We start from the raw sequence: 27,436 nt of genomic DNA on the forward strand, positions 1-27,436 counted from the left end.
ACAAGCAACCCAAACAGGCTCTTGCGCAATCTTATTTCAGGTGTGCCAGTAAAGCACTATGCAGTTGGACAGCTTCATCCCAAGATTCCTTGCAATGCTGGGCATGTATGCTGGGCTACATACAGAATCATTCTTGAGTTTCCTGCAGCTGTGCATAACCCAAGAGATGTTTCTTTTGACATCCTCTATGACCAGGGCCAGCCCTACCATTAGGCAAAGTGACATTAGGTGGTAGATGTTTTGGAGCAGCAGCGACAGCTCCTTGGCCATTCCTTTTAAGCCCTCTGCCAATTCTCATCTGTTAGAGGATGTTACCAGCCAGCAGCAGTTATACTTAGCTGATTGCAGCTTCTGGGAGCTTGTGACCAGGAGCTAGTAACCAGGACTTGTAAAGAGGGACATTTGCAAGGGCATTTAGTGGGAGAGTTTGAGGGGAAGCCCAGAAGACTTTCTCAAACAGTGTGTAGGACCAAGAGACATGGAAGGTGAGGGAGCTGCTGCAGTGACCTGAAAAACACCTCTGTTTTCCTGCTGGAGAACGTGCAACAGTACACCTGTAGCAAGTATAAACTGGTTGCCTTGCTGAAAGTGAAGGTGTAGCAATTTGAGGCCCACCTAAACATCCTCCAAGCTACAGGACTAAATGTGGAATTTCTCGACAGAGCTAAGTGGATTATGCTGGAACAGCGACACAGGTGTGGTGCCCCTACAGAGGAGGAAGATTGCCCATTGCATGAGATGAACCCCTGGAGGAACGTGACACATTTGTCATTTGTCAGTCAGCAAAATTATATGTCTATGACATTGCCAGGGCTTATTGGAGCCCCCGGACTTTGCAGTGTAGCTAATGGGAGCAGTGGGGGAGGTGAGACAAATGTCCCGGGCTAACCCTATTGGTGCCTTTCACCCCAAATCCTAGCCACTTTTATTTTGGCTAGATGTCACCCACAGTTGGTGGCTGGAAGGCAGGTCTTAATGAAACCAACTTTTCAGCATGCACAGAAATATAGCATAAAAATGCTGACTTCTTTCACAGCGCTGTTCATCTTTTGGAAGATTCTGCTATGAACCTCCACCCAGGCCAGCCAGATAACAGACTTTACACTACCTGATAACCAGAAGCAATTCCCCAGCATATTTTCTGCAGTACTTGAGGTTATTTGTAGATAAGATATTCTGGTTTTTTGAAGCTTCCCTGACAGTATCTTGCACCTGGATTTGTTTCTCTCCCAGTTTTGGTATTCAGCATGATGGAAAGGAAAATGACTGTGAGCCAGTGGGAAGGAGACCATACATTATGTCCCGGCAGCTGCAGTATGACCCCAGTCCTCTCACCTGGTCCAGATGCAGCAAGGAATATGTCACACGCTTCCTAGAGTGAGTCAATATGACAGTTTTGCTACAGGGAAATGGAACGCATTAAACAAAATCCTTATCGCCATTGCCTTTGAGGATATTGCAGCTATTTTTTTTAACTCCATTACACTGGGTGAGTTTGGGCATCATGCTAAACTATGGTTTAGCATGATAACAACAAGCTGTGGTAAGCCTTGGGAACAAATAGCATGACAGGCTGTTGTTAATGGAAAGGGGAAGCGAGACTCTTCCAAATTCCTCCTCATTGCTCTACTGGAGAAGGAAAGGAGAGCGCAGCAACCTGAGACTCACTGTAGCTTGCTTCCATAGTTTATTGTGACATCTGACCATCATCATAAGCACAACCATTGATTACAAAGCAAGCACAAGGGATAACAGGAGCTAGGTTACCTTGTGACTAGGTGCCCCAATTTATTACACTGGTAAATAGATGTAGATTATAGAATCATAGAATTGAAGAGTTGGAAGATACCTCAGGGGTTATCTAGTCCAACCCCCTGCAGTAAAGGACTTGCTGACAGATGAAGATAGATCTTTGGACACGACGCTTGTTATTAGCTAAAATGCCCAGAAGCAGTGGGAAGAGCATTTTAACCATATACAGTGGTGCCTCGCAAGACGAAAAGAATCCGTTCCGCGAGTCTCTTCGTCTAGCGGTTTTTTCGTCTTGCGAAGCAACCCTATTAGCGGATTAGCACTATTAGCGGTTTAGCGGCTATTAGCGGCTATTAAAGGCTTAAGGGATTAGCGGATTAGCTGCTAAAAGGCTATTAGCAGCTTAGTGCCTTAGAAAAAGGGGGTGGGGAGCGAAAAAAAATCGCAAGAATTGCAAGACATTTTCGTCTTGCAAAGCAAGCCCATAGAGAAATTCATCCTGCGAAGCGCATTGAAAAACGGAAAACCCTTTCGTCTAGCGGGTTTTCCGTCTTGCGAGGCATTCGTCTTGCGGGGCACCACTGTACAATCATACCTCTTGTTACATTTGCTTCAGGTTAAATCTTTTCAGGTTCGTCCCGTGGCAACCCGGAAGTACCGCAAAGGGTTACTTCCGGGTTTCGCCGCTTGCGCATGTGTAGACGCTCAAAATGATGTCATGCGCATGCGCAGAAGCGGTGAATCATGACCCCCGCAGACGCGGGTTGCGTTCTGCTCATGTTGCGAACAGGGCTCCGGGACGGATCCTGTTTGCAACCAGAGGTACCACTGTATACAATTATTCTGGTGAGGGTTCAGTGGTCAGGTGTTTCCCAGTAATTTTTCCTGATAAAAGATACCAGCCACCACATAGCCCCCAGTTTCAGAGGATGAAGTTAGAAAGTTTATTCAGAGTCTTGCTAATAATAAGGTAAAGATATGACGTCCCCAAAATCTGTAACAAACTATTAACTGATGGGCTCCTGTACTTGCAGAGCTCTAAAATAAAGAAAAATAATAAATCTTTGGAAGTAAATTCTGTTAGAATCCTGGGGTAACATTAATGTTTCTTATTTCTAAATGCATGATTACTGGGGCAGCATGTAAGGCAAAAGCAACACAAGGAAGCCCGTTTTATTTTAGTGTATTTCAAAGATGTACGGTGGTACCTCGCAAGACGAATGCCTCGCAAGACGAAAAACTCGCAAGACGAAAGAGTTTTTTGTTTTTTGAGTTGCTTCGCAAGGCGAATTTCCCTATGGGCTTGCTTCGCAAGACGAAAACGTCTTGCGCCTTTTTCTTAAAACCATCAATGCATTCCTATGGGAAACCGTCAATGCATTTCCTATGGGAAACTGTCAATGCATTTCCTATGGGAAACCGTGCTTTGCAAGACGAAAAATTCACAAGACGAAAAAACTCGCAGAACGAATTAATTTCGTCTTGCGAGGCACCACTGTATAGAAAAGGTTCCAAAGGAAAAACAACATTTGTGACATCCCCATTGCCCTAGAGAAGGGAGGCTGGGGCTTGTGTGCATCTACACTGCCAGGAGCATAAGATTGGCGGTGGCAGTTCCACTGGTGCAGCCTCATGGCTCCAGCTTCGCCAGTATCCCACCCTAGCCCCACCCAGATAAGCAGCAGTAACTGCGGTGTCAGGCGGGTGTCTCTACTCCCACCCATCTGTTTCTACTATGTAACTGGAGATTATGGTGACTGAACATTCATCTTCTGCATGGGAACTACAGATCTCTGTGGTCCCTCTGCATGAAGTCTTGAGTGGAAGAGGGATAACTTGATACGGAGATGCTATTTTCAGCAGCCGTCTTAGGTTTCTTACAGCATTTTGTTCTTCCCTGGGTGTATGAAGACTGCCAATCGCCTTTTCTCCAAGCTAAAATATGCCCATATTCTTCAGCTTTCTTTTTTTATATGCCATTCATCTCAAACTATTGATTGTCGTCATTTTTCTGAATCATCTTGTTAGCGGTTTAGCTTATCATGTTCTTCCTGGAAATTTAGCGAGCAAAACAGGATACTGTGATCAAGCTGGTGTCTTGAACAGCAATGAATAGGACAGTATTTTCGCCTCCTACACACAGTTGCACATAGTGCTTCTGTGAAAATATCCTAATATAGCCAGCACTGGCAGTCTTGTCTGTGGGGAGTCCTCTCAACTCACTTTCCTGTTTTCCCATCCTTCCACCATTGGGGTAAGAGAGAGGTGAAGGAGATGCTACTTCACCACAATTGCCACACCACGAGAAGCAGGTGTCAGTATTGTTGTTGTTTTAAAAAACCTCCACAAATGCTAATACTTAATCTCACACCTCATATTTAGCCGAGGATGGGGCTTCTGCCTGGATGATGTACCCAAGAAGAAAGATCTAAAGCCCCCTTTCATTGCACCTGGAGTGATTTATGATGTGCACCATCAATGCCAGTTGCAATATGGACCCAATGCAACATTCTGCGATCAAGTGGATGTAAGTTCAGTGTTGCTTCTCTCCCAACACCCCACATTTTATTTCAAGGTGGCAACATAAATCATCTGAACGTAATGGAGGAGGAAGGAGGTGTGACAACCACCTGTATTGCAGATATTAATATTGTGCAGTTTGTAGCAATAGGATGAAGAAAAACAGACTCCTCCTGGGATAAAAATTGTCCAGACCCAAAATACGGTTTCAAAGCTTTGCTTTGGAACTTGTTCCAAAACAGACACAAAACAATCAGTGTTACATCCAGATAGTTGTATAAATCATATGCTTGTCCAGGCATAGATTCAGCTTCATACAAACATAAAAGAACTATGATCAGAAGCTAAAAACAAAGCTCTGTATCTCTCATAGCCTATATTCCAGCCCAAAAGTATGTTCTCCTGGAGAGAAGCCATTATCACATTCTTTGCCCTCTGTGGCTTTCAGAGAGAGAACTCAACTTACACACCCAAAATGGAGATTTGCAGCTGAATGCCTTACTCGTGTGATCTAAAGTTAAACACCTTGTGACAGAGTAGCAGCTGAATGCTCAGTTAATTATCAACCCGTTAGGCACTCAGAGAGCTTTACAATGCTTCAATGGAGTTTCCCAGTTGGCAATACACATCCAGCCATATACAGAGTTATTTCCATGTCCATGTACAATTAAACCATTATGCTTAACAACCTAACCTGCAAGGGGGAGACATGCCACAATTCAATTTGCCTGTATACTATAGATACAAGGATGCTTAAAAAGAAGCTCACCATGCTCTGAATGCACTTTGCACTGTATCTTTTTGTTTACATCTCTATTCACCATCTCTACTGTTTGATGGTGCCCACGATGTCACTGGTTCTAGAAGCTTTCTAGGTCTCTTCAGTGTAGCAGGGTTGATCCTGTTGTTGACATGCTGGCAAAGAGTGGGACCAGAGACAAAATAGTTTTTAGCTTTGAAGGATTACATAGCACTATCTTTCTCTTAGTCCCACCTCATGTATCTCTCACTCCTTGTCTCTCTTCTTCCTGCTCCTCTCTCTTTCTCTCCCCCCCCCCCCCCAAACAATGGAAGAGGAAGTGATTCCCAAAAAGGTGGTCTGGAGGGCAAGTGCAGGACCTAAGCGTCCAAAGGGCCACATGAAATTAGGACAGGGGCCACAGGTTCCTCACCACTGTTTTCACGGAATGGAAAGAGGACCATTTCCAGTGTTTATTTTTATTCCATTTATATCCCACCTTCCCTTCATGCTGGTATTGAACACAGACACATCCAGGGGTTTGTGGGTGGTCTTCCACAGGCGCTTGGCCAGACCTCCTCCTGCTCTGCTTCATTAGAAAGAATTGTGCCATGTGTCTTCAGGCAATGCCCTAGCACTTTATATTTTCTATTTCAGCATGTGTTGTTGTTTAGTCGTTTAGTTGTGTCCGACTCTTCGTGACCCCATGGACCAGAGCACGCCAGGCACTCCTGTCTTCCACTGCCTCCTGCAGTCTAGTTAAACTCATGCTGGTAGTTTCGAGAACACTATCCAACCACCTTGTCCTCTGTCGTCCCTTTCTCCTTGTGCCCTCCATCTTTCCCAACATCAGGGTCTTTTCCAGGGAGTCTTCTCTTCTCATGAGGTGGCCAAAGTATTGGACTCTCAGCTTCAGGATCTGTCCTTCCAGTGAGCACTCAGGGCTGATTTCCTTCAGAATGGAGAGGTTTGATCTTCTTGCAGTCCATGGGACTCTCAAGAGTCTCTTCCAGCACCATAATTCAAAAGCATCAATTCTTCAGCGATCAGCCTTCTTTATGGTCCAGCTCTCACTTCCATACATCACTACTGGGAAAACCATAGCTTTAACTATACGGACCTTTGTTGGCAAGGTGATGTGTCTGCTTTTTAAGATGCTGTCTAGGTTTGTCATTGTTTTTCTTTTCAGCATGTGGGGGGTGTATTTGTCTCCCTTTGATAGTGAGAGCTCTTGTTCTTAAAATACCAGACTCTTAGATAATGAAAGGCATTTAATAGACGCCTTACTTTCTCCTGCACAGTAGACCAAAGGGAATCTCATCCAAGCAAAACTAGTCCTAAGTTTGGTCTCTGTAGCTCAATCGTGGGACTAGGTTTGTACTGTTATAGACTCACAGCAACACACAATCTGTCAGATGGCTATAACTGGCAGTGAAGTCAGATCAGCAAAATTCTAGAGGAAATCATCTACCAGGCTTTCTCCATGGTTACTAAACCCACGAGGCACAATCCTAGAAAGATATGTGCTCAGCTGAGAGGGAAGGGGAGGAGTAATTCTACAGTCAATGATGCTTCTGTTGCAGCTATGCAAATGCTTAATTGGGCAAGGTGTTGTAAAACTGATGCATGGTTTTCTCATCCTGTCATGCATGTGCCTGCAGTGGAAACATAAAAGTTGCCTGCAGTTATATGTGTAATTCCTCCCACCCCATTCCCCATGCCCACATTGGTTCCAAAGATTGCTGCCAGCATGAGGTTTTTTATATTTGTACAATCTTGAGTCAGACAATGTGCAGTGGGGCAGATGGGCTTTCAATCAATGCCTACATGTATGACATCATTTGAGTGACACATGATTTACCAGTCTCTTCAAGGCTTAATAAACTGTTGGGTTATATACATAGCAGACCAGTGGGGTCAACTCTATACCAAAGCTGAGCCCCAATGTGGTGAAATTGTTTGGCTTCTCCTAACTGTGAAAAATATATTCTTCAAATTGTCCAATGACTTTGTCATTGTTAGAGGCGCACATTAATTCTGTAACAAACAAAGAATTGAACCAAATGATCCCGTTTTCCCTGTGGAAGTGCAGCTGACTTCAATCTTTTTCTTTCTCCAGATGCCCTGAATGGTGTGTTGACCCAGGGCATTTTTTTTGGGGGGGGGGGCAAGGTTTCTTGTAGCGGCTGCCATCCCTGCTCTCCAAGAACGCTCCAGACTGGGAGAACTTCTGGGTATCTGGGAAAGAAAATGGCGACCACCAGGAAAATGAAATGGAGGGGAGGTGGGAAACTCATGAGCACTGGGGCCAAATTGAATGCAACGAATGGACAGCAAAGGAACATGAATGTCCCATAACGAAAACTGAAATGAAATGGATCGTCATTTATTATACTAGTTTATACACTGCTTACCTGTAACTTGTTTTTAAAGAAGTCAGAGCAGTGTACAACATAAAACTACATTTGACATGAAAACAATATAAATAATGCATGCAGCTAGGGTCACACTTCAGGGAACAAATGGGGAAAAGCCTTAAGCGAGTGACTGAAGCTTAACCCAGCTGGCATTTGCCTGATATCGCTAGGAAGTGATCAGGCAGGAACATCCAGGGTAAAGCAGTCCCTGAGATAACACGATCCCAAGTTGTTGAGGGCTTTGTACACTAACAATGAACCTTGATTGCTGGTCATCCTCACAGTACAGAGGAGCATTGGCCTTGTTCATTTTAGTGTATTTTTCATCTTTGTTGGAAGCCGCCCAGAGTGGCTGGGGAAACCCAGCCAGATGGGCGGGTACAAATAAATTATTGTTGTTGTTGTTGTTGTTGTTGTTGTTGTTGTTCATAAGTGGGATGGAAGACTGAGGAAGATGAGGGAGCTGCATGCAGAGTCACAGTGGATTTCAGCTGTGACTTAGGAGGCCAGACTTGAATGTGCAGTTGGGTTTTCCTGTCTATGTTTCTGTATTTGTCTTACCGGACTACGAACATCAAACTGCATAGAAAAGTTGCTTTAGAATATTGGCTTTCAAACACTCTTAACAGGGAGCCCTTTCTATATTGATTTATCTGACAAGGACCCCCTGCGTGATTTGCTTTGCATTTTTGTTCTTCGGCTTCCAGGAATATTTGGCAGTGAATTAAAACTGCACACCAGCAAGAGGAAAACAGTAAAGCTTCTAGTGTGTGTCGTGGGGGGAGGGGCGAACCCAACTATAGACATGCCTAACTTATGTGTTCCCATAGCTCCAAAGTCCCAGAATCCCCTGCAATGTGCAGAGGATGTGAGTTTCATGGCAGATGCTCAAATGAGTCATCGTGGCAAATGGGTCAGTGTGAAAAGTACTGTATGCCCTGAAGGTAGAAAATTTGAAAAACTCTGCTCATACTGTATGCTTCCTTTTGCTCTTTATTCTAATTATTCCATTGCATTTCCTATGCTTTAAAGCAAATAATTTCCTTAACTGGCATTGTGTGCATAATGGATGAGTTATTGTTGTTGAGGTTTATTAAACTTAATAGTCATTTGTCACCTGAATGTCTCCAAGTGACTTACGGTAAAGAAAAATATACAGCTCATAATACCATAGGGGGAAGGGGGAAGAATCATGTAGCTGTAAGCCCTTGACGATACACCTTTCAGAAAAATAAGCCCTTTAGCTCTTTGCTGTTTACCTCATTCCCAACAGACATGAGTTCCATTGGCGTAACTGTGCTTTTTATACAAAGAGTAGTTGAGAGCAGTGTCAGCTCACAGCTCCAAAAACTACCAAATGTGGAAATTCATATTCTTGGCAAATGTTAACTTTCACAAAAATGATACTTATTTTTCATTTCCCCAAAAAACTAATGGGCACTAATACTGGCTCCTGACTCACCCCATCCCGTTTTTGAGAGGGTTAATTGGGCAAGAAAGGTTTGCTTTCTCCTTCAAAACCAATGAAATGCAAGTGTCTGTGTGGGTCCCCAATGTCCCAGGGGGTAGTAGCTTGTGCTTGACAGGAAATGAGGTTTATCCATTTCCTGTCTTCCATGACTAGAACTAACTGCAGAGTTTTGACTACTGGGAGTAGGGTAAAGCACTACAGTTTAAGTAATAGTTTTACTGATTTAGGAAGCATGATCGACAACGAGGGTTGAGAGCCTAAGGCTAGGTAATAATGAAGTTAAAATTCAGCTGCATTCTGCAGAATTTGGTTAGGTAGTTGATGAGTAAGTAAAACCTCACTCAAGGTTATTCCACGGGATCTTTTTATTTTCCTCAATTCTTCCTACTTGCTGTAGCCAGCCTGATGTCCTCCAGATGTTGTGGACTACAACTCCCATCATCCTTGGCTATTGGTGATGCTTGCTGGGGCTGATAGGAATTGCCATCCACAACATCTGGAGAGCACCACATTGGCTACGCCTGCGAGCATGAAATCAAGCCTCTTAAAGACAACCCAAGCTGAAACAGCCCTCTCAAAAAACCCCCAAAAAACACAATTCCCTAAAGTCTCAATTGTTTTTTCTTTACAACATTTGAGGTTGTCATTGCAGAATATTTGCCAGACATTGTGGTGCTTTGTGAAAGGTTCCTGTCGGTCGAAACTGGATGCTGCGGCAGATGGAACGAGATGCAGTGAAAATAAGGTATCTGTCACAAGGAGAGACCAGGATGGGAAATTATGACTTTGGTACCCGACTTTCTTTATGCTGCAAGAGCACAATGCAAAACAAAGTGTCATCCTTATAAAACATCTTTCATTTGCTCCATTTTGCATTCGGTCCCATTCACATTGTTGCCTTTCACTCTGAAAGGCTAACCATATCAGATGGTTTTTTCATTAAGTTATCATCTTACAACTGCATTTATATCCCCAATCTGGAAGGCAAGGAAATTGCCTTCTTTTCAAATCTATGCCAGCTCCTTCAGCATCAGGGAGTTTGCATGCCTAGCTCCCACAGATCAAATGAAAGATATACTTTTGGAGTTTCTCCATAGCACTGACAGCTAAATGACCTTCCTCTGAGCAAAGCAGAGCTGAGTCTCTAACCAAGCAGCATCCCAGTAGTTGGGGTAGTTCATTATTCTGAAATGTGTCCTGTTTTTCCAGGCGCTTGATTTGCAGCTCCCATCACCTTCCCCAATTCACGGACTCATTACCTTAACAAGCTCCCTTCTTCTTCAGAATACCCAAGCCTGCTCAGTGTCTCTAAGCAGGCTTATGGCTCGGGGCTGATGGCATGTCATTTCTATGGAGTGATTCAGACATAACACCAGACCAGAAACACAGTTTGCTGTCGCACTGAAACCCAGCAAATGGTGGTTTGCTCAAACCTGGATTAAACTGGGGCAGAGGATTCTCAGGATCTAGTTATATTTTCATTGTACATGTAAATGTTAATAATAATAATAATTTATTTAAGACATGCATACTATTTTTAAAAAATGGGGCAACTTCTGTCTTACCCTGAACTGTAGGACTATATGATTTTGTTTTGTTTTGCAAAAGTCTTTAACACCATTTTAACACCACGTCTGAACAGGTACATGTGACATCAAAGACCTCCGGATTTTTCATTTTTTAATGAAATTTTCTTGTGCTAATAAAGTACATGTACAGTATAAGTTCAAACTTGGACATAATTGCTGTAATTTAAATAGAAATACAGTACATCCCACCATAGTAAGGAAGACTATAAATAGGTGATTCTGTGTGAATCTGATACTGTGGGCTGAAGTGTTTATCAGCTCCCACTTCCTATGGTGTCTTTAACCCAATTTGGACTAGACAACATTTCACATACAAGACTTCTCCAGACAGAGGACTGTTCTTTGTAAAGTTGACAGGTAAGCCCTCTACACAGGGGAAGGATTTAACCTTTTGCTCTTGTGCCAATTCCCAAGTGCAAATCTGCACTCACCCCCCCCCCCAAGCTGCTATTGACTGTGGAGGGGGAGACTTAGAAGCACAATGCAAGTTCCCTGTGCAATTTAAAACAGCTCTGGCAGGGCAACTTAAACTGGGGATTTGGTAGTGAGGCACAGAGCTAAACCCTTTCCCCCTGTACCCAGCCTCAGTCTGAATTTGGCCCCTCTATGCTGGCTTTGCAGGGGGGGGGGGGAGTAAAAGTCTAGACTTAAGAGATTCTCTTGCTTCATATATACAGCTGGCCCTGGCCTAGAAAGGTCTACAATGTCAACTGAAAGTCACAAAAGCGGGAAGGTTATCTCCCTCTTAACACCAGTCTCCAGCAAGCTACTATGAAAGAAATGTGTTGCAGTGTCAATAGTGTGTTTGGTTTTTTTTTTCTTGACCCATTGTGTTTGCTGCTTTCTTGTCAAGTGGTGCTTTACGGGTGAATGCATAACCGTAGGCAAGAGCCCCGAAGCAGTGAACGGTGCATGGGGTTCGTGGTCATCGTGGTCGCACTGCACACGGACCTGTGGGGCTGGAATCCAAACTGCGGAGAGACAGTGCACTAGCCCAGAGTAAGTCTCACATCTGGCAGTTTGCTTAATGTTTGATGTTTCAAAATCTTGAAACCTAAACATCTTGGATGTAGGGCCTTCTGGCTGGGGAAACCCAGCTGGATCAGTGGGGTATAAATAAAAAAATATTTTTAAAATTATTATTATTATATCTAAAGCAAGGGTTGTTGTTGTTGTTGTTTAGTTGTTTAGTCGTGTCCAACTATTCGTGACCCCATGGACCAGAGCACGCCAGGCACTCCTGTCTTCCACTGCCTCCCGCAGTTTGGTCAAACTCATGCTGGTAGCTTCGAGAAAACTATCCAACCATCTCGTCCTCTGTCGTCCCCTTCTCCTTGTGCCCTCCATCTTTCCCAACATCAGGTTCTTTTCCAGGGAGTCTTCTCTTCTCATGAGGTGGCCAAAGTATTGGAGTCTCAGCTTCAGGATCTGTCCTTCCAGTGAGCACTCAGGGCTGATCTCCTTCAGAATGGATAGGTTTGATCTTCTTGCAGTCCATGGGACTCTCAAGAGTCTCCTCCAGCACCAGAATTCAAAAGCATCAATTCTTTGGCAATCAGCCTTCTTTATGGTCCAGCTCTCACTGCAAGGGGAGGCAGCCTTCAAACTTTGCAAGACGATCTACTTTCGGCAGATTTTCTGAAAATGTGTCTGGAAGGCCCTAGGTTCACCATCCCTGGATTAGAGTGTCAGACTCGGACATGGAAGGTCCAGGTTTAGATCCACACACAGCATTACTCTTAGCTTAATCTCCCTCTCAGGGTTGTTATGAAGATTAAATATGAGGAGGGAACCTACGAACGCCGCTGTGAGCTGCTTGAAGGAAAGGCAGGATATAAATGTTGTTAAGTTGTGGGCGAACATATCAGAGGACACAGCGATTCTTCCAAAGCAGCTCTTTATTTGTAAGCTGGAACAGAACTGAACTGAGGAGCTCAGTCAGCCTGCTTATATAGAGCTCCACTAGAATGCAACAGTAACCATTTTCTGTAACTAGCCAATCACTGAATGTCACTTTCGATCCTTCATTTGCATACAAACTATCCAATCACTGAACGTCACTTTCGATCCTTCATTTGCAAACAAACTATCCAATCACTGAACGTCACTTTCAATCCTTCATTTGCATAACTATCTACAGTATCCCCCTGCTGGCCCAGGGTGAGAACTTCAGTACATAACAAATGTAATAAATAAATTCTTGTTTTCGAAACCCCTTTTGTCACTTCCAGGCCACAGTTTGGAGGGAAGTACTGCACAGGGGAGAGGAAGCGCTATCGTATGTGTAACATCAAGCTGTGCCCCAGAGCCTCACCAAACTTCCGTCAAATGCAGTGCAGTGAATTTGATACGGTTGCCTACAAAAATAAGTTCTACACGTGGATTCCGGTGTACAACACAGGTAAGGTTAAATAAGTTGCACAACGCCTGTTTATTGAACTTTTGCTTTTTACCTGCGGGTTTCACTTTTGTTTTAAGCACAGTATTATTTTGAATGACAGGTTGCTTTGCAGATTGTAGTGTGAACCACTTTGTGAAAACCTATGGTAAAAAGTGGTCTGCAAAAAATTTGGAAATAAATGAAGAAAATAATTTTTTTAATACCCATAATGAATTTTTCACGTCATCTGGTAAAGCTTTTACATTTGGATTTTGACCGTAAAACATTTAGATTTTGATAGTAAAGCATCAAATGTTAAAAACTTCCCTGTACAGGGCTGCCTTGAGATGTCTTTTAAAAGTCAGGTAGTTGTTTCTTTCCTTAGAGTTCCTATGCCTAATTTTTCTTTCGTTTGATACCCAATGGGGAACTGCACATAGTTCTTCGGACTCCTGATTTTAAGAGTTGTTAATCTGGTTCTGATCTGCACAGATAAGGAAGACTTGCTATCTGCATCTGTGTAGCATTAGATCACCATTTAAATGAAAAGAGATTAGTATTGTCTTTCAAGTCCACACTATACACTGAAAGCACTATTAGTGTCTGCATCCCAGAACTTATTCCAGAGTACTCTGCAAAGCACCAGGGTTCCATAGTGAATTTGCATGCGTTCCTTTTGTTGTTGTTTAGTCATTTAGTCCTGTCCGACTCTTTGTGACCCCATGGACCAGAGCACGCCAGGCACTCCTGTCTTCCACTGCCTCCCGCAGTTTGGTCAGACTCATGCTGGTAGCTTCAACAACACTGTCCAACCATCTCGTCCTCGGTCGTCCCCTTCTCCTTGTGCCCTCCATCATTCCCAACATCAGGGTCTTTTCCAGGGAGTCTTCTCTTCTCATGAGGTGGCCAAAGTATTGGAGTCTCAGCTTCGGGATCTGTCCTTCCAGTGAGCACTCAGGGCTGATTTCCTTCAGAATGTATAGGTTTGATCTTCTTGCAGTCCATGGGACTCTCAAGAGTCTCCTCCAGCACCATAATTCAAACGCATCAATTCTTTGGCGATCAGCCTTCTTTATGGTCCAGCTCTCACTTCCATACATCACTACTGGGAAAACCATAGCTTTAACTATACGGACCTTTGTTGGCAAGGTGATGTCTCTGCTTTTTAAGATGCTGTCTTAGCAAATAAGTAAATTGAAAAGGTTCTCTGAAGCTGGAAAGAGAGGGAAACTATTGCTCTGTTAATTCTGAGATCCAAGCATCTTGCAGATACTGCCTGCAGCAGTCACTCAAAATTCCAAATGTGTCCACGCACCTAAAAAAGGTTGATCACCCTGCCCTATGATCACTGAATACTTTGCATACATCCCAAATTTTAAGTGTCGGATTAAGTGATTAGCTTCACTTTGTAATAGTATTGGATAGCGCAAGAAATTGCTGGATTTAATTACATTACACATATTGCCATGCTGCTCTAACTTCTGTTTTGCAACTGCTGACACTTTGTTAAAAAGTACTTACTTAACAGAGAAGAAATGTCCCAAGATTTTATATTACAGGCCTAGCCTCCCCTTCTTAAAAAAATAAATATTTAATGCCTTGCGGGGAAACTGGGGGGGGGGGAGTATTTTTTTGAGCAAGTTCTTGTATCTAAAAGTTTGCTACTTTCACAGGAGGAATGTTGAAGCATTACTCATTTGCAGGTGTTGATTCATTCAAATATGTGCAATGTTTAAAGAGTGATAATTAAAGCTAATTATCATGATGATTAAAGTTAATTATCATGACAATTAAAGCTAAGCCCAGTCAAAGCCTGGAGTACCAGGTAACCTTCTCTGCAAAAGGAAGCAAGGGCATAATATCAGCATGCCAAATCCATATAATTGTCTATTGACTAGTGTTGAGGCTGATCTAAAACACGCCCAGCCCGTTGACACAAAAAAAGTCCAGTTTGTTTCCTGCTCTCTTCAGTGATTTCCACCACTGCTCTTCAAAGCGGGGAAAACAGGCAGCAGTTTTTTAATTGTTTAGTCTGCTCCCGTCAGTAATTGTCCTCCCACCACTTTCTTTTCTATGTTTGATTGCCACAAAAATAAACCTCATACGCATTGTAAATGCCACACATTTTCATTTAATAAGTGCACTGCTGGGAATGAACAGGAGGAGATCGTTTCTGAAGGCGTTTACAGAAATCTGTAAATATGGCAAGCTCTTATGGCCATTTTGGGAGCTGGCACAATGCCTTCTCTAAAGTGGCTGGCATGGGACGCATCCAAACTTACCCTTTGCCCCACACAGGTTCGCACTTTACCTATCCACAATTTCTTTATATATCTGAACACTTTCTTCTATTCCCTTTTCTCTTTTGCCCCACTGCTTTCCCCAGGAAAACCTGCTCTTCAACACTGAATCAAAACAAACAGCAATTCGGGTTTTCTGTGGGTTGCCATTTGCTCCGATTCAGCAGTAAAGAGCAGGTTTTCTCAGTGCCAGGGCAAAAAGAAAAGCACTCACACAGAGACCTGGAAAGCTCAGATCTGCTCCTAGAAATGTGGAGCAAAGGTAAGCATGGGTGAGCCCTGGCAGTGACTCTCCAGAGGCACTCTCCCAGCCCTACCCTAAAGTCAGTAGCCCAAGTCAGGAATAGATCAGCAATTAAAAAAAAAAAAAAACTAGTGTCAGTGAAGTTAATTTTTTATTCAAAGAAACTAAAACAGTGCGAGACTAGTGAGCCCAGCAACCCTTCCCAGTAGGTCTTGCCCCAATGAGGCAGTTGCCACTTCTCTAAGGATCCTTCCCCTGTTCCTTCCCTAGCAGACTAAGGCTCCATCGTCTTGTCTCTCTTTGCTCTGCCCTCTTCATACCTCTGTATGTTCCAGGAGACCAGTGGAGAGGGGAGCTGGTAACAGCAGGAGGGGGAGAGTCCCTGGATTCTTCAGCAGCCAGCCTCCACCCTCCGCTTGACCTCCCTCTGAGTCTGGACTGCTCTCTGCCACAGCCTCTTCCCATGACTGCAATCACAGAGCAGGAATTCTAACAGTATGAGCGTGTCAGAGAACAAAGGAGAAGCAAGAGCGGAGGGACTTCCCATCGGTCTGCTTCTTGCTGCGGAAGTGGGGGGGAGGAACCAGAGTGAGCCACTCCGATCCTTGCAGAGAGATGCCGATCTGTATTCGCAACATGATACTGTAATAAAAAGACTATAAATCTGTTGGAGATTCATTCCCCGTGTCTGCAGTCATGAGATTGTTGTCTATCGCATGACGGTGTATGTTTTCATTCCACAGTGTGGGAAGTGACAGAGACAGGATGTTTTGGTATTACTGTGTCCCGTGAAGTGGGATTATTGTCCTTTGTTCTTTCTCTCTTTGGTGTCTGATGAGAAAGACGAAGGAGCTAAAGCAGAATGCTCTGAGTGTATTAGCCAAACGTAGATTAGCCAAAATGCTGAGCTACTGAGTTCTGTTACGCAAACTGCGAATACTCTGCGGATCCCTAAGTGTGCTGATGTCTCCAAGGCATCAGTCGCTGTGATGTTTGGGTTGCAGAAAGCTTTTGAAGCTCCCGAACAATTGACCAGGAGGGAGAGAACATGCCAGTCGGGCATGTGTCTCTGCCAAGGTCCTACGAGAGTAGGACGTTCCTAACAAAATCCACCAGATACTTGTTCATTCTTATTGGTGAACTACCAGGAGGGAGAGGAGAACTCCCGTACTTGATATCATCTCACCACCAACCCCCAGGCTCTGAGCTTTTTCACCCTGGGGATTCCCCACTGGTGCCTCCACCACGCCTCTGCATCGAGCCAGCCCCTGACACTTGATTGCCTGGGATTGAACTTGCGACCTTCTGCATGCAAACCAAGTGCTCTGGCCCATGCAGGATGATTGTAGCAATGATCCCTCTAGCACGTGCTGCTCTCAGATTTCTGCCACAAATGTCTCTTAATGGGAGGCAGTGTCTTACTGTCACCTGTTGCCAAGGTACTTACTTTTAACTTTTCGTTTTATACTTGCACTGCAACCTTGCAGTTGTGTGTGTCTATAGTAACTGATATAACTTTGGGGGTTTCCTTTCAGCTAATCCTTGTGAGCTACAATGCCGTCCTACAAACAACCACTTTTCAGAGAAAATGCTTGACGCTGTCATTGATGGTACGCCTTGCTTTGAAGGAAACAACAGCAGAGACGTCTGTGTTAATGGCATGTGTAAGGTATTGGGTATGTTTCCTTCTTTGAACACTTCATGGGACTACAGATTTTCAGGCCTCAAAGGGCCATCAGAGCCATGGTCTTAAATCCCTGTGCTGCTCTTTACGTTTGGGATCATTTTAACAAGCGATATCCTCAAAACTCATATTCCATGTTTTGAGGGTTGGCGAGAAGATTGGTGAGGCCTAAGAGTTGGGGGCTGGTTAGATTGGGGAAGGGGTTGGGGGCTCATGGATATGGGGTTGATATTGGGGCTGCATTCTGAATTAACTGGGGTTTCCAAATAATCTACAAAGGCATCATTACATTAGTTTATCCTGCGTATCCCAGATTACTTGTTTGTTTACTATTTGTACTTATAGCCAGCCCTTCCCCAAATGTTCCCAGAGTAGGTTAAAAAGATGCCATAATTAAAGCAAGTACAATTTTGTATTAAAATAATAAAATAGCACCACAAAGCAACCAATAACAACATAACAAAATGGCACCACAAAACAGCAGTGCACAGCAACACAACAGGAGGACAAATATCCACTCAGCCAAAAGGCTAAGTCAAGAGAACATGAAATTGATGTGTTTCCTGTTAGTCAGGAATTTGAGAAATAACCACTACTTTAATAAACAGTTGGGTCTGTTTGCAAGTTTTCAGTGTAAACTGCCTTGAGCAGTAACAGCACCGCATGGTCAGTCCGCTTTTCCTTATCCCGGAAATCCATCAGGGGCTAGATTTGGTGGAAACTGGCCTTCAGCAACGGTAGTTACAAAATATTCCTAGGCTGGGCATGAAAAGAGCTATTCTCATATGATCCCAGGCAACAGCTTTGATAATGGCCCAGCTAAGTGAGTCTTTTTATCAATTGTCCCTGCTGAGCCACTATGACCTTTGAAGATTCACTCATCGCTACAGATGATGACTCCTCCAAGTCACAAGAAGAAAAGGTTCCAATCTGTTTTTTCCCCCAGTGAAGATGCCCTGACACATTTCTTTGGAAGGCTCTTCATAGGGCAACACTAATTTTGTTCTGTTTGGCACCGTTCTGGGGCGTTGTGCTTTGGAAAATGTTCAAGAAGCCAAAAGCGTTTTTGTTCTAATAGAATTTCAATAGCAGCTTGCTCAAGATCCCTTGAAATAAATGAATTTGATATTTGGGTGAGTCAATAAGCCACATAAACTATTAATCCAAGTTAAACTGGATGGCTTTAAAAGAGGGTCAGGCAAATTAATGGAGGATAACACTAACATTGGCTGCTAGACATGATATCTACGCTCTGCCTCCACGGTCAGAGAAAGTCATGCTTCTGAATAACAGTCGCTGGAAGCCATAGGAAGTTAGAATGTTCTTCACTGAGAGCCAGTGTGGTGTAGTGGTTAAGAGCGGTAGTCTCGTAATCTGGGGAACCAGGTTTGCGTCTCCGCTCCTCCACATGCAGCTGCTGGGTGACCTTGGGCCAGTCACAGTCTCTCAGCCCCACTCACCTCACAGAGTGTTTGTTGTGGGGGAGGAAGGGAAAGGAGAATGTTAGCTGCTTTGAGACTCCTTAAAGGGAGTGAAAGGCGGGATATCAAATCCAAACTCTTCTTCTTCTTCTTCTTCTTCTTCTTGTGCTCTAGTCCTGGTTTCCCACACATATCTGGCTGCCCACTGTGAGAACAGAATACTGCACCAGAGGGTCATTGGCCTGATCCAACAGGCTCGTTCTATGTTCTTACAAGAACCGGTTAGTCAATAAATACGAACTACTTGCGTTTGCCAGCCAACAGTATCAGGGGCATTGTTAAGCACATGGAAACACTTGGGACACACAAGCCCATAACAAGGATTTGTGAGTATGTGTGCATGAATTTGGCCATATTTATAGTTCCACAGGGACGTGGGTGGCGCTGTGGGTTAAACCACAGAGCCTAGGACTTGCCGATCAGAAGGTTGGTGGTTCGAATCCCCGTGACGGGGTGAGCTTCCGTTGCTCGGTCCCTCCTCCTGCCAACCTAGCAGTTCGAAAGCATGTCAAAGTCCAAGTAGATAAATAGGTACCAGTCTGGTGGGAAGGTAAACGGCGTTTCCGTGTGCTGCTCTGGTTCGCCAGAAGCTGCTTAGTCATGCTGGCCACATGACCCGGAAGCTGTACGCTGGCTCCCTCAGCCAATAAAGCGAGATGAGCACTGCAACCCCAGAGTCGGTCACGACTGGACCTAATGGTCAGGGATCCCTTTACTTTTACCTTTTTATAGTTCCACAGGGTGGTTCTTAATTTTCACATATATTTAAGGGTCTTCCAAGATGGCGTCTGTTGGCTGCCTCACACAATGCCAGCTGATTAAGAAGCTGCAAGTAGTTATACAAGTGTCTTTGAGGTCCATAAAAATTGCCCTTTGGTGTCTGCTGCAGAACTGGTGATTAAGAAGTATCAGCGTTTTAATGGGCAGGGCCAGTTGCTGAGCTCCAGGGAACAAAAGGACGTTTTGTCAAGTGTCAAAAGGAACGATAAACGTGTTCCCTACTGATAGTCATTCAACCTGCCACAAATGCAGTTTGATAGCATCAAGATGTACAGATATGGAAATGTTACAGCTGGAAATGAAAACGCATTCAGAATACAGGTGGAGATACAGAGAGATAGCGTAGAGCAGTAGTTTACCATTCTTTTTCTTTTCTTCTGTTTATGGCTCTTTTTGCATCCCCTCACATTATCCAGGCAGAAAAACACAGTTGTTATAAGTTACAGTTGAGAAGGGAGGAAATCCTCTTTACCTTTTGTGATGGCTGCTTCAGGGCCAAACTAGATGTCATGTGTTTGTCAGATGTTTCGCTCCTGAATGCAATATTTTTCTTTCCCAGGGGTTGGTGGGAGTCCATATCTGGACCCTGGTGGTGAGATGGGAAAGCAGCCTTAGGGAGTTCCATTCTAATGAGGGGAAATGACATCAGAATCCCCCTGCTGAATCAGGCCAGTGGCCTATCTAGTTTTCCCAGTGACCAACCAGTGGACAGTAGGAAGCTTGCAATCAAGGTCTGAGTGCCAGAGCACTCTCTCCCTCTGAAGTCTCAAGCCACTGGTATTTAGAAGCAAATTATCAAAATTGTATGGGCTTATGTATAATATCCAGAAGCTTACTGCCTCCAATAGTGGAGGGAGAACATAGTCATCACCAGTGCTTTTTTTCTAAAAAAAATGTTTAGGGGTACTCTCAGTTTCCTACTCATATAGAAATACTGCCCCTCAATGAGGCCAAACTTAGATTCGCAAATTGTTTAGGGGTATGCGTACCCCTATGTGTCAGGACACCTTTCAACCGATGTGCAGCGACTGGGCTCAATAACTGGCTCTGCCCCGACGGGGCTAGGCGACTGGAGCACTTTCAGAGACCTTCCAGTCTTGGAAAACAGGTCCCAGTGCACTGGACCCACAACTGAGCATTGTGAGCACCAGACACAGCAGAGTATAAATAATGCAAAAGCTAGCTGTGAAGCATAACTCCTTTTATTTCTAATAGCTATTACAAACTAAAGAACTACTGGCTTGCCTGAGTGTTACAGCTCCCACTCAGCCATCTAGTCACTACATAGATAAGACTCTCTCCACACACAGAGTCAGGCAGGAGCGGAAGAGTAGAAGAGCAGTTTCCTCCCCGTCCTTTCTCAAAGCATCAGATCAGGAGATTCTTGCGATGGGAGGGGGTGAAAATATCAACACTGCGTCCCCCCCAGAAAAAAAGCACTGGCCATCATGGTTAGCAGCCACGGATACCCCTATATTCCATGGTCTAATCTTCTTTTAAAGCCACCACTGCCTCCTGTAGGGGCAAGTTCCTTAGTTTAACTATCTGCTGTGTGAAGGACTTTCTTTTGCATGTTCTGAATCTTCCAACATTCAGCTTTTTGGATGTCCACGAACTCTAGTGTTCTGAGAGAGGGAGAAGGACTTTTGTCCATCATATGCATAATTTTGCACACTGTCATGTCACCTCTTCTTTGCCTTTTCTCTAGACTTAAAAGCCCCAAATGCTGCAACCCATCCTTTTAGAGGTGTTGCTCCAGCATCTTGATCATTTGGGTTACCCTCTGCTAAATCCTTTGGGACGTGGGTGGCGCTGTGGGTTAAACCACAGAGCCTAGGGCTTGCCAATCAGAAGGTCAGCGGTTCAAATTCCCTCGATGGGGTGAGCTTCCGTTGCTCGGAAGTGCAAGTAGATAAATAGGTGGGAAGGTAAACGGCATTTCCGTGCACTGCTCTGGTTTGCCAGAAGCGGCTTAGTCCTGCTGGCCACATGACCCGGAAGCTGTACGCCAGCTCCCTCAGCCAATAAAGCGAGATGAGTGCCCCAACCCCAGAGTCGGTCACAACTGGACCTAATGGTCAGGGGTCCCTTTACCTTTACCTCCTGAATCTTTTCCCAATCCACAATACCCTTTTTGAGCTGAGGCAACCAGAGCTAACACCTCCCTCCTCTCCTCAGGCTAAGGTCCCAATCCAGAACAGCAGCACCCACTGCATGTCAGCTATATGCGGAAGAAAAATATTGCACTGAAATGCAAATCAGATGACCATGATAATGTGTAATTTCTTCCTGAGTTACTATCTTTAGATGGCTACAGGTGAAGCCATGTTTTGAGTAAAACTGGAGGGAGTCAAGGTTAGACTAATGGGCTTCTTCCCTTGTAACTGAAGCCTTGTTGCTCTGCAGCCTGGAAAGGTCAGCTGGACTCTAAAGATGTTTCAAATTGGCTTTGACCTGCAGAAAATACCCATCACATGGACACACCTTAAGACATGGGAGCTGCAGAATGATGCAAATAGCAAAATAGTCTCTGGCAGGCATTTGCTGATTGGTTAGTGCTGATCCCATAATGCATGCAACCTATATTCTGGAAAAAAAACATGTCTTCCTTCAGACCATCGGTTGTGATTATGAGATGGATTCCAATGCCACAGAAGATCAATGTGGAGTTTGCCTGGGAGATGGATCCTCTTGTCAGACTGTGAAGATAGCCTTCAACCAAAGTGAAGGAGCAGGTGAATAATGCCTCCCCCCCCCCCCCCAGTGTTTTTCTGCAGCAATTTCAATGAGCAATGATGCTTGCTGACAAAACATACTCTGAGACACTAACACTCTGTCACCAAAGGAGAGAAAACGAACCTGTAGAAGGAATTGGGGGATGTGAAGCAATACTGAATGCAATATCTCCTTTATTAAGGAGGGTATATTGAATCCACTTGGATCAATAGGGCGATAAATATGATTGCTAGGTTGCAAAGGACTGCATGACTCGGCCTCTTTGAGTACATAGGTACAATTTCCAGAGGGGTAGCCATGACAATCTATTACAGGGAAAATTGCAGCCTTTGGCACCAGGCTCAAGCTGCTATCTTATACCCATTTACCTGAGAATTCACCCCCTTGTGCCTTAATTCTCAGCAGTCTGTGACTTAGTATTAAGGCCTCTTCCTCTGTTCCTTGGAATGGGCTGCAGGTGGATTTATTGTGGCATAAGCATTGGCGGACTATTTTGAGAAGTAGACGCTAGTCCGCAAAAACTAACGCCACAATAAATCTCTTCATCTCTACAACATCACGTTTTATTAATTTTTTTACCTTGTGAAAAGTTTCTTTTGTATCGTTACAAAAACTTTCAGGTTTTTTCCTTTCAAGACCTTGGAGCAGGAGAAGAGAGCGAGCGAGCAGAAACCTTTGAGAAGTGGTGCAATAGGGAAAAGCTTTTCATCAAACCAGAAGCATATCTCTACCTTTTGTTTAATTTTCTGAGATTATGTTAGACTTTTATTCTTGCCTGTGGTTACGTGGAAAGGAGAGCCGCATGTTAATGATTTCAATTTTATCATGCTGGACACCTTGTTTTATCTGTGAGTTTCTGGCAGCTTTAAAGTTCTGCAGATCCAGCCTTGCTGTGTGAATCCATGTGGCGATCACAGTCAGAGGCTTTAAAGACCTTGGCCATATTGAAGATAAACCTCTGAGCCAAAGAAATGTGTGCAGGCTCCCACCCATTGCAAATGTAGGTCTGAAAGGCTATTCTGTCGGAATGTCATAATAAGGTAATAACGGAGATAAATCATTGATCTAAAGCTGCCTGCAAAATTTAGTACATCTGCTCCTCTTTGATAATCCTTTCATTTTTAAAAAAAAAACTGCTGGAGGAGACCTTCTTCTCTACTTTCTAATCAGCTGAATCCTCCAGCAAAGGTTTTCTGCTGAGGACACAGTGTATCTTGATTTCACTAAGGCTTTCGACAAAGTGCACCATGATGTTCTTGCGGTGATGCTGGTAAAATGTAGGCTGGGCAAATAACCAGCTGGTTGACTGACCCAACCCAACCAGTGCTCACTTAATGGTTCCTCATCATCCTGGAAAAAAGTGACAAGTAGGGTGCCGCAGGGTTCTGTCCTGGGCCCGTTGTTGTTCAACGTCTTTATAAATAACTTGGATGAAGAAATTGAGAAACGTTTCGAAAAAGCTGTGCCTAGTTAATCCCTCTGGTACAGCCCATGATCAACAGCGCTGAGCCAAGACATTTTGCCATCTCAGGCAAAGGACAAGATGCCCTTGCCCTTTCATGTGCAGGAATGAAAACTGATTCTCACTTCAACACTAGGCTGGTATGGGGAGTGAGACACAGACAGGAGCCAGCTTGCGGAGGCAGTGAAGTGGGTCTGGCTGAGGTGGCCATTTCCCACAATGCTCTGGGGTAGCAACAGTAGCTGGGTAAGTAGTGGTCATCAGTGGTGTAGCATGGGTTGCCAGTGCCCGGAGCCACGCAGAGGAGCGGGTTGAGAGGAAGGGGAATTCACACAGGAATTCCACTTTCAGGATGGGGCCCAATGCAACACGGTTGCATTTCTAGACCTCCAACACCCACCCACCCCCGCAGTGTCTTTTCCTTCAGAACTATTTTCTTCATTCATATGCAGATTTCATACTCATGCATTATTTATAAAAACCACCTGAAAAGTGCATTGCTTTGCAGAAACGAAAATGAGCTGGTCGATACCCAGAAACTCATCACCTCAAGCAAGAGGTTGCCGGGGGGGCGGGGAGTGGACTTGGGGGGGGGGAGGAAATGAAACTGGGTGGGATCAAATTTATGCTGCTTTAATTAAGTAATTAATGGATATTCGTGCAATTAATCAACTAAGACTTTTTTTAAAAAATCAAGTGATATCGGAAAAATTAGACTCAATTGTTTCAGAGGCCTTTTCGGCGATAATTTGTTCAAAATATTAAACCTGACTAGGCATGATAAGAAGTACCCAATTATGCTGCAAACCTGTAGCTGAGTACCTGGAAATCAGACCTACCAAACTCAATGGGACATGTGTGATTAATGTTCTGTTATGGAATGTTCACATCAGATTTGTCCAAGGGCAGTAATTTGGAATTAAACTGTAGTTCGTTAAGTGTGCTGCTAATTGTGGCTCTGTGAGGGGTAAACAATAGTTCCCAGGGTTTTGGATGAAAACTTGCAGTGTGTGTTAAATGTGCTCTAACTATATGCCATAGATGTGATCTAGGCACAGTGCATTAATATTCTGTTGCTAAAACTGGTGAATGTTGCTTCTTCCCCCATAGGGTATGTTGATATTGGCCTAATTCCAAAAGGCGCAAGGAACATCAAGGTGCTGGAAGTGGCAGAAGCTGGGAATTTCCTTGCGCTACGGAGTGAGGACCCGGGAAAGTATTACCTAAATGGAGGGTTTATTATCCAATGGAATGGAGACTACAAAGTGGCAGGAACGATATTTCAATATGGGAGAAAAGGCGACTTGGAAAACCTCACTGCCGCTGGACCCACGAATGAATCGTTGTGGCTACAGGTAGGGAAACGTGTCATATGTGCAAGTGGCTTTGGGAAATTGCTGGGAGGTTTGGACTGGGCAGCTTTTATGAATCTGTGCTCTCTAAACGTTATGGGACCCCTGTTCTCATCAGCCCCAGCCAACAGGGGTCAGGAAGGAAGGAGAAATTCTAAGGCTTGATTTCCAGACCCTTGATCATCTTGCCCTCCTCTGCACACACTCCAGCTTGCCAACACCCTTCTCAAATTGTGGTGCCCAGAATTGGACACACTACTCCATGTGTGGTCTGATCAAGGCAGAAGAAGAAGGTAAAGGGACCTCTGACCATTAGGTCCAGTCATGACCGACTCTGGGGTTGCGCGCTCATCTCGCTTTATTGGCCGAGGGAGCCGGCGTACGGCTTCCAGGTCATGTGGCCAGCATGACTAAGCTGCTTCTGGCGAACCAGAGCAGCGCACGGAAACACCGTTTACCTTCCCACTGGAGCGGTACCTATTTATCTACTTGCACTTGAACGTGCTTTCGAACTGCTAGGTTGGCAGGAGCAGGGACTGAGCTCACCCCGTCACGGAGATTCGAACCGCTCACCTTCTGATTGGCAAGTCCTAGGCTCTGTGGTTTAACCCACAGCACAGAATAGAGCGATACTATTACTTCCCTTGATCTGGGCACTAGACTTCTTTCTTTTGATGCAGCCTAGAATATCATTAGCTTTTCTTGCTAGGACTCATCTTCTCCAGGGTCTTTCCCACGCAGTCTCAGACTGCGTCTGCGCTCAACCACTCTCTACTTTGCCCATTTCATTTCTCTGTGAGTTCTAGGAGACCGGAGGGAAGGGGAGCTGGTCACAGCAGGAGGGGGATATTCCCTGGTTTCTTCAGCAGCCTGGATTCTTCTCCACTCTGCCTCTTGGCCACCCTCCCCTCAGCCTCTGGAGTCAGTGTCTGAACTGCTCTCGGCCACAGCCTCTTCCTGTTCATTAAAGCCTGCCACCTCACCTGCTGCCATCACCTCCTCTCAGTCTGTTCCTTCTCCCTCTGACCACTCACTGTCATCCCATCACCAACCCCCTGGCACAGAGCCTTCTTTCCTCTTCCCCGAAGGCTTCCCTTGGGGTTTCCGTGGCTGGTACCTCCCGCCACTCCTCTGCATCCAGCCAGTCCATGGCCAAAAATGATGCCTTCTTCCATCCCTAGTCAGGTATGACGGAAGATGCATTCTAGCAATACCTGGAAGGTGCTTTAGAACATACCTAAGCTTTCTTGCTTTCTCCATTTGTTTGCTTGGAACCGTTTTGCGACCAAAATTGACAGTTGTTTCTTCTCAGCTCCTTTTTCAGGAAAATAACCCTGGAGTGAAATATGAGTATACTGTCCGTAAAGGCTGGAGCTCTGAGAATGATGTGGAAGAGCCAGAGTATTTTTGGCGATATGGAAGTTGGACAAGTTGCAGTGTGACTTGTGGGAGAGGTAAGCAACATTCGGGCTGCCGTCTTCCTCTCTCTCTGCTAGCTGCTTTGGCGTTAATTATCTTAACAGTGTGTTCATCAAGGAACAAAAGGGTTCCTCAGAAGCTGGCAAACTGAGTTTTATTAACGCTTACATTGAGCCAAGTGCCCTGGGACATGCTGAATTTTTCAACTTTCAAATTCCAGAAAAAAGAGGGGTGCTAACTAGTTGTCACATGCCATGGGAATCCAAAAGGCATTTTGGTTAAATTAATATAATTTGGTTTGTCTTGGTAAGTAAAATGTGTATAAAATTGCAGAGAAATCATTAAAAATAATTACCAAGTGCTTGTATTTATCCATCCATCCATTTAGCATTGCCTAACATTTTCAAAGGGTAAAATTAAAATTATTTGGTTTTCCAAAAGCTGTTTATGTGCCTCTTCATCAAACCAAGCCAAATGTTGTCCGTCGGCAAAAATAGCAGATTTGAATTCCTCACACCCAAAACCATATTTTTAAGACCTTTCCAGATGTTGGACTACAGTTCCCATCATCCCTGACTATTACTCATGCATGCTGATTGTAGTTGAAATCCAACAACATCTGGAGTACCATCAGTTCCCCACCCCTGGGTTAGATAGAAGTGAGCACTGCATTAGAGTTGACATCTTCTTTTTTTATTGACAGAGGCTCTGTGCAGGATGGGACAAAATTATCCCAGGACAACTTTTCCTGACATGGTGCTTTAGAAAGCTCCCCCTGTTGAATTTCTGTCTGTTGTGTAGTTGTTAAAAATGCTGAGACTTTGGGGGAAAGAAAAAATGACACCCTGAACCTAAGATTTTCAGGCTTCTGCGGGCTATGTAGCAAATGTCCAAATTTGTCAAAATGTTCCGGGATGGGATGGGCTGTGGATGCAGCCATCATTCAGATCTGCAATTCCTGAGCCATTCAGCTCCATTTTATTGATGTACCACTGCACTAATCTTGCTTGATCCTAGGCATGGTACTCACCCCCACTCATTTCGTAAAGATAATTGCTTAACTACCCTAAAGGAAATCGCTTAATGTCACGTTAGGTTGCACAGGTGATT

General features: G+C 44.4%; 1 protein-coding gene across 1 annotated transcript in view; it reads left to right on the forward strand.

Annotated features, from left to right (window-relative positions):
• The window catches only part of ADAMTS12 (ADAM metallopeptidase with thrombospondin type 1 motif 12), a 120,222-nt gene that overhangs the window by 70,566 nt on the left and 22,220 nt on the right, over positions 1-27,436 (forward strand). The window contains exons 8-16 of the mRNA XM_083402623.1: positions 1,234-1,377; positions 4,135-4,279; positions 9,552-9,644; positions 11,342-11,487; positions 12,720-12,889; positions 16,948-17,081; positions 21,972-22,092; positions 24,666-24,910; positions 26,220-26,361. Of these exons, the coding sequence (XP_083258749.1) occupies positions 1,234-1,377; positions 4,135-4,279; positions 9,552-9,644; positions 11,342-11,487; positions 12,720-12,889; positions 16,948-17,081; positions 21,972-22,092; positions 24,666-24,910; positions 26,220-26,361 (1,340 nt within the window). The remainder of the gene's footprint in view (positions 1-1,233; positions 1,378-4,134; positions 4,280-9,551; positions 9,645-11,341; positions 11,488-12,719; positions 12,890-16,947; positions 17,082-21,971; positions 22,093-24,665; positions 24,911-26,219; positions 26,362-27,436) is intronic.

The sequence above is a fragment of the Podarcis tiliguerta genome (genome assembly GCF_965153285.1).
Source record: "Podarcis tiliguerta genome assembly, chromosome: 11".
Taxonomy (NCBI): domain Eukaryota; kingdom Metazoa; phylum Chordata; class Lepidosauria; order Squamata; family Lacertidae; genus Podarcis; species Podarcis tiliguerta.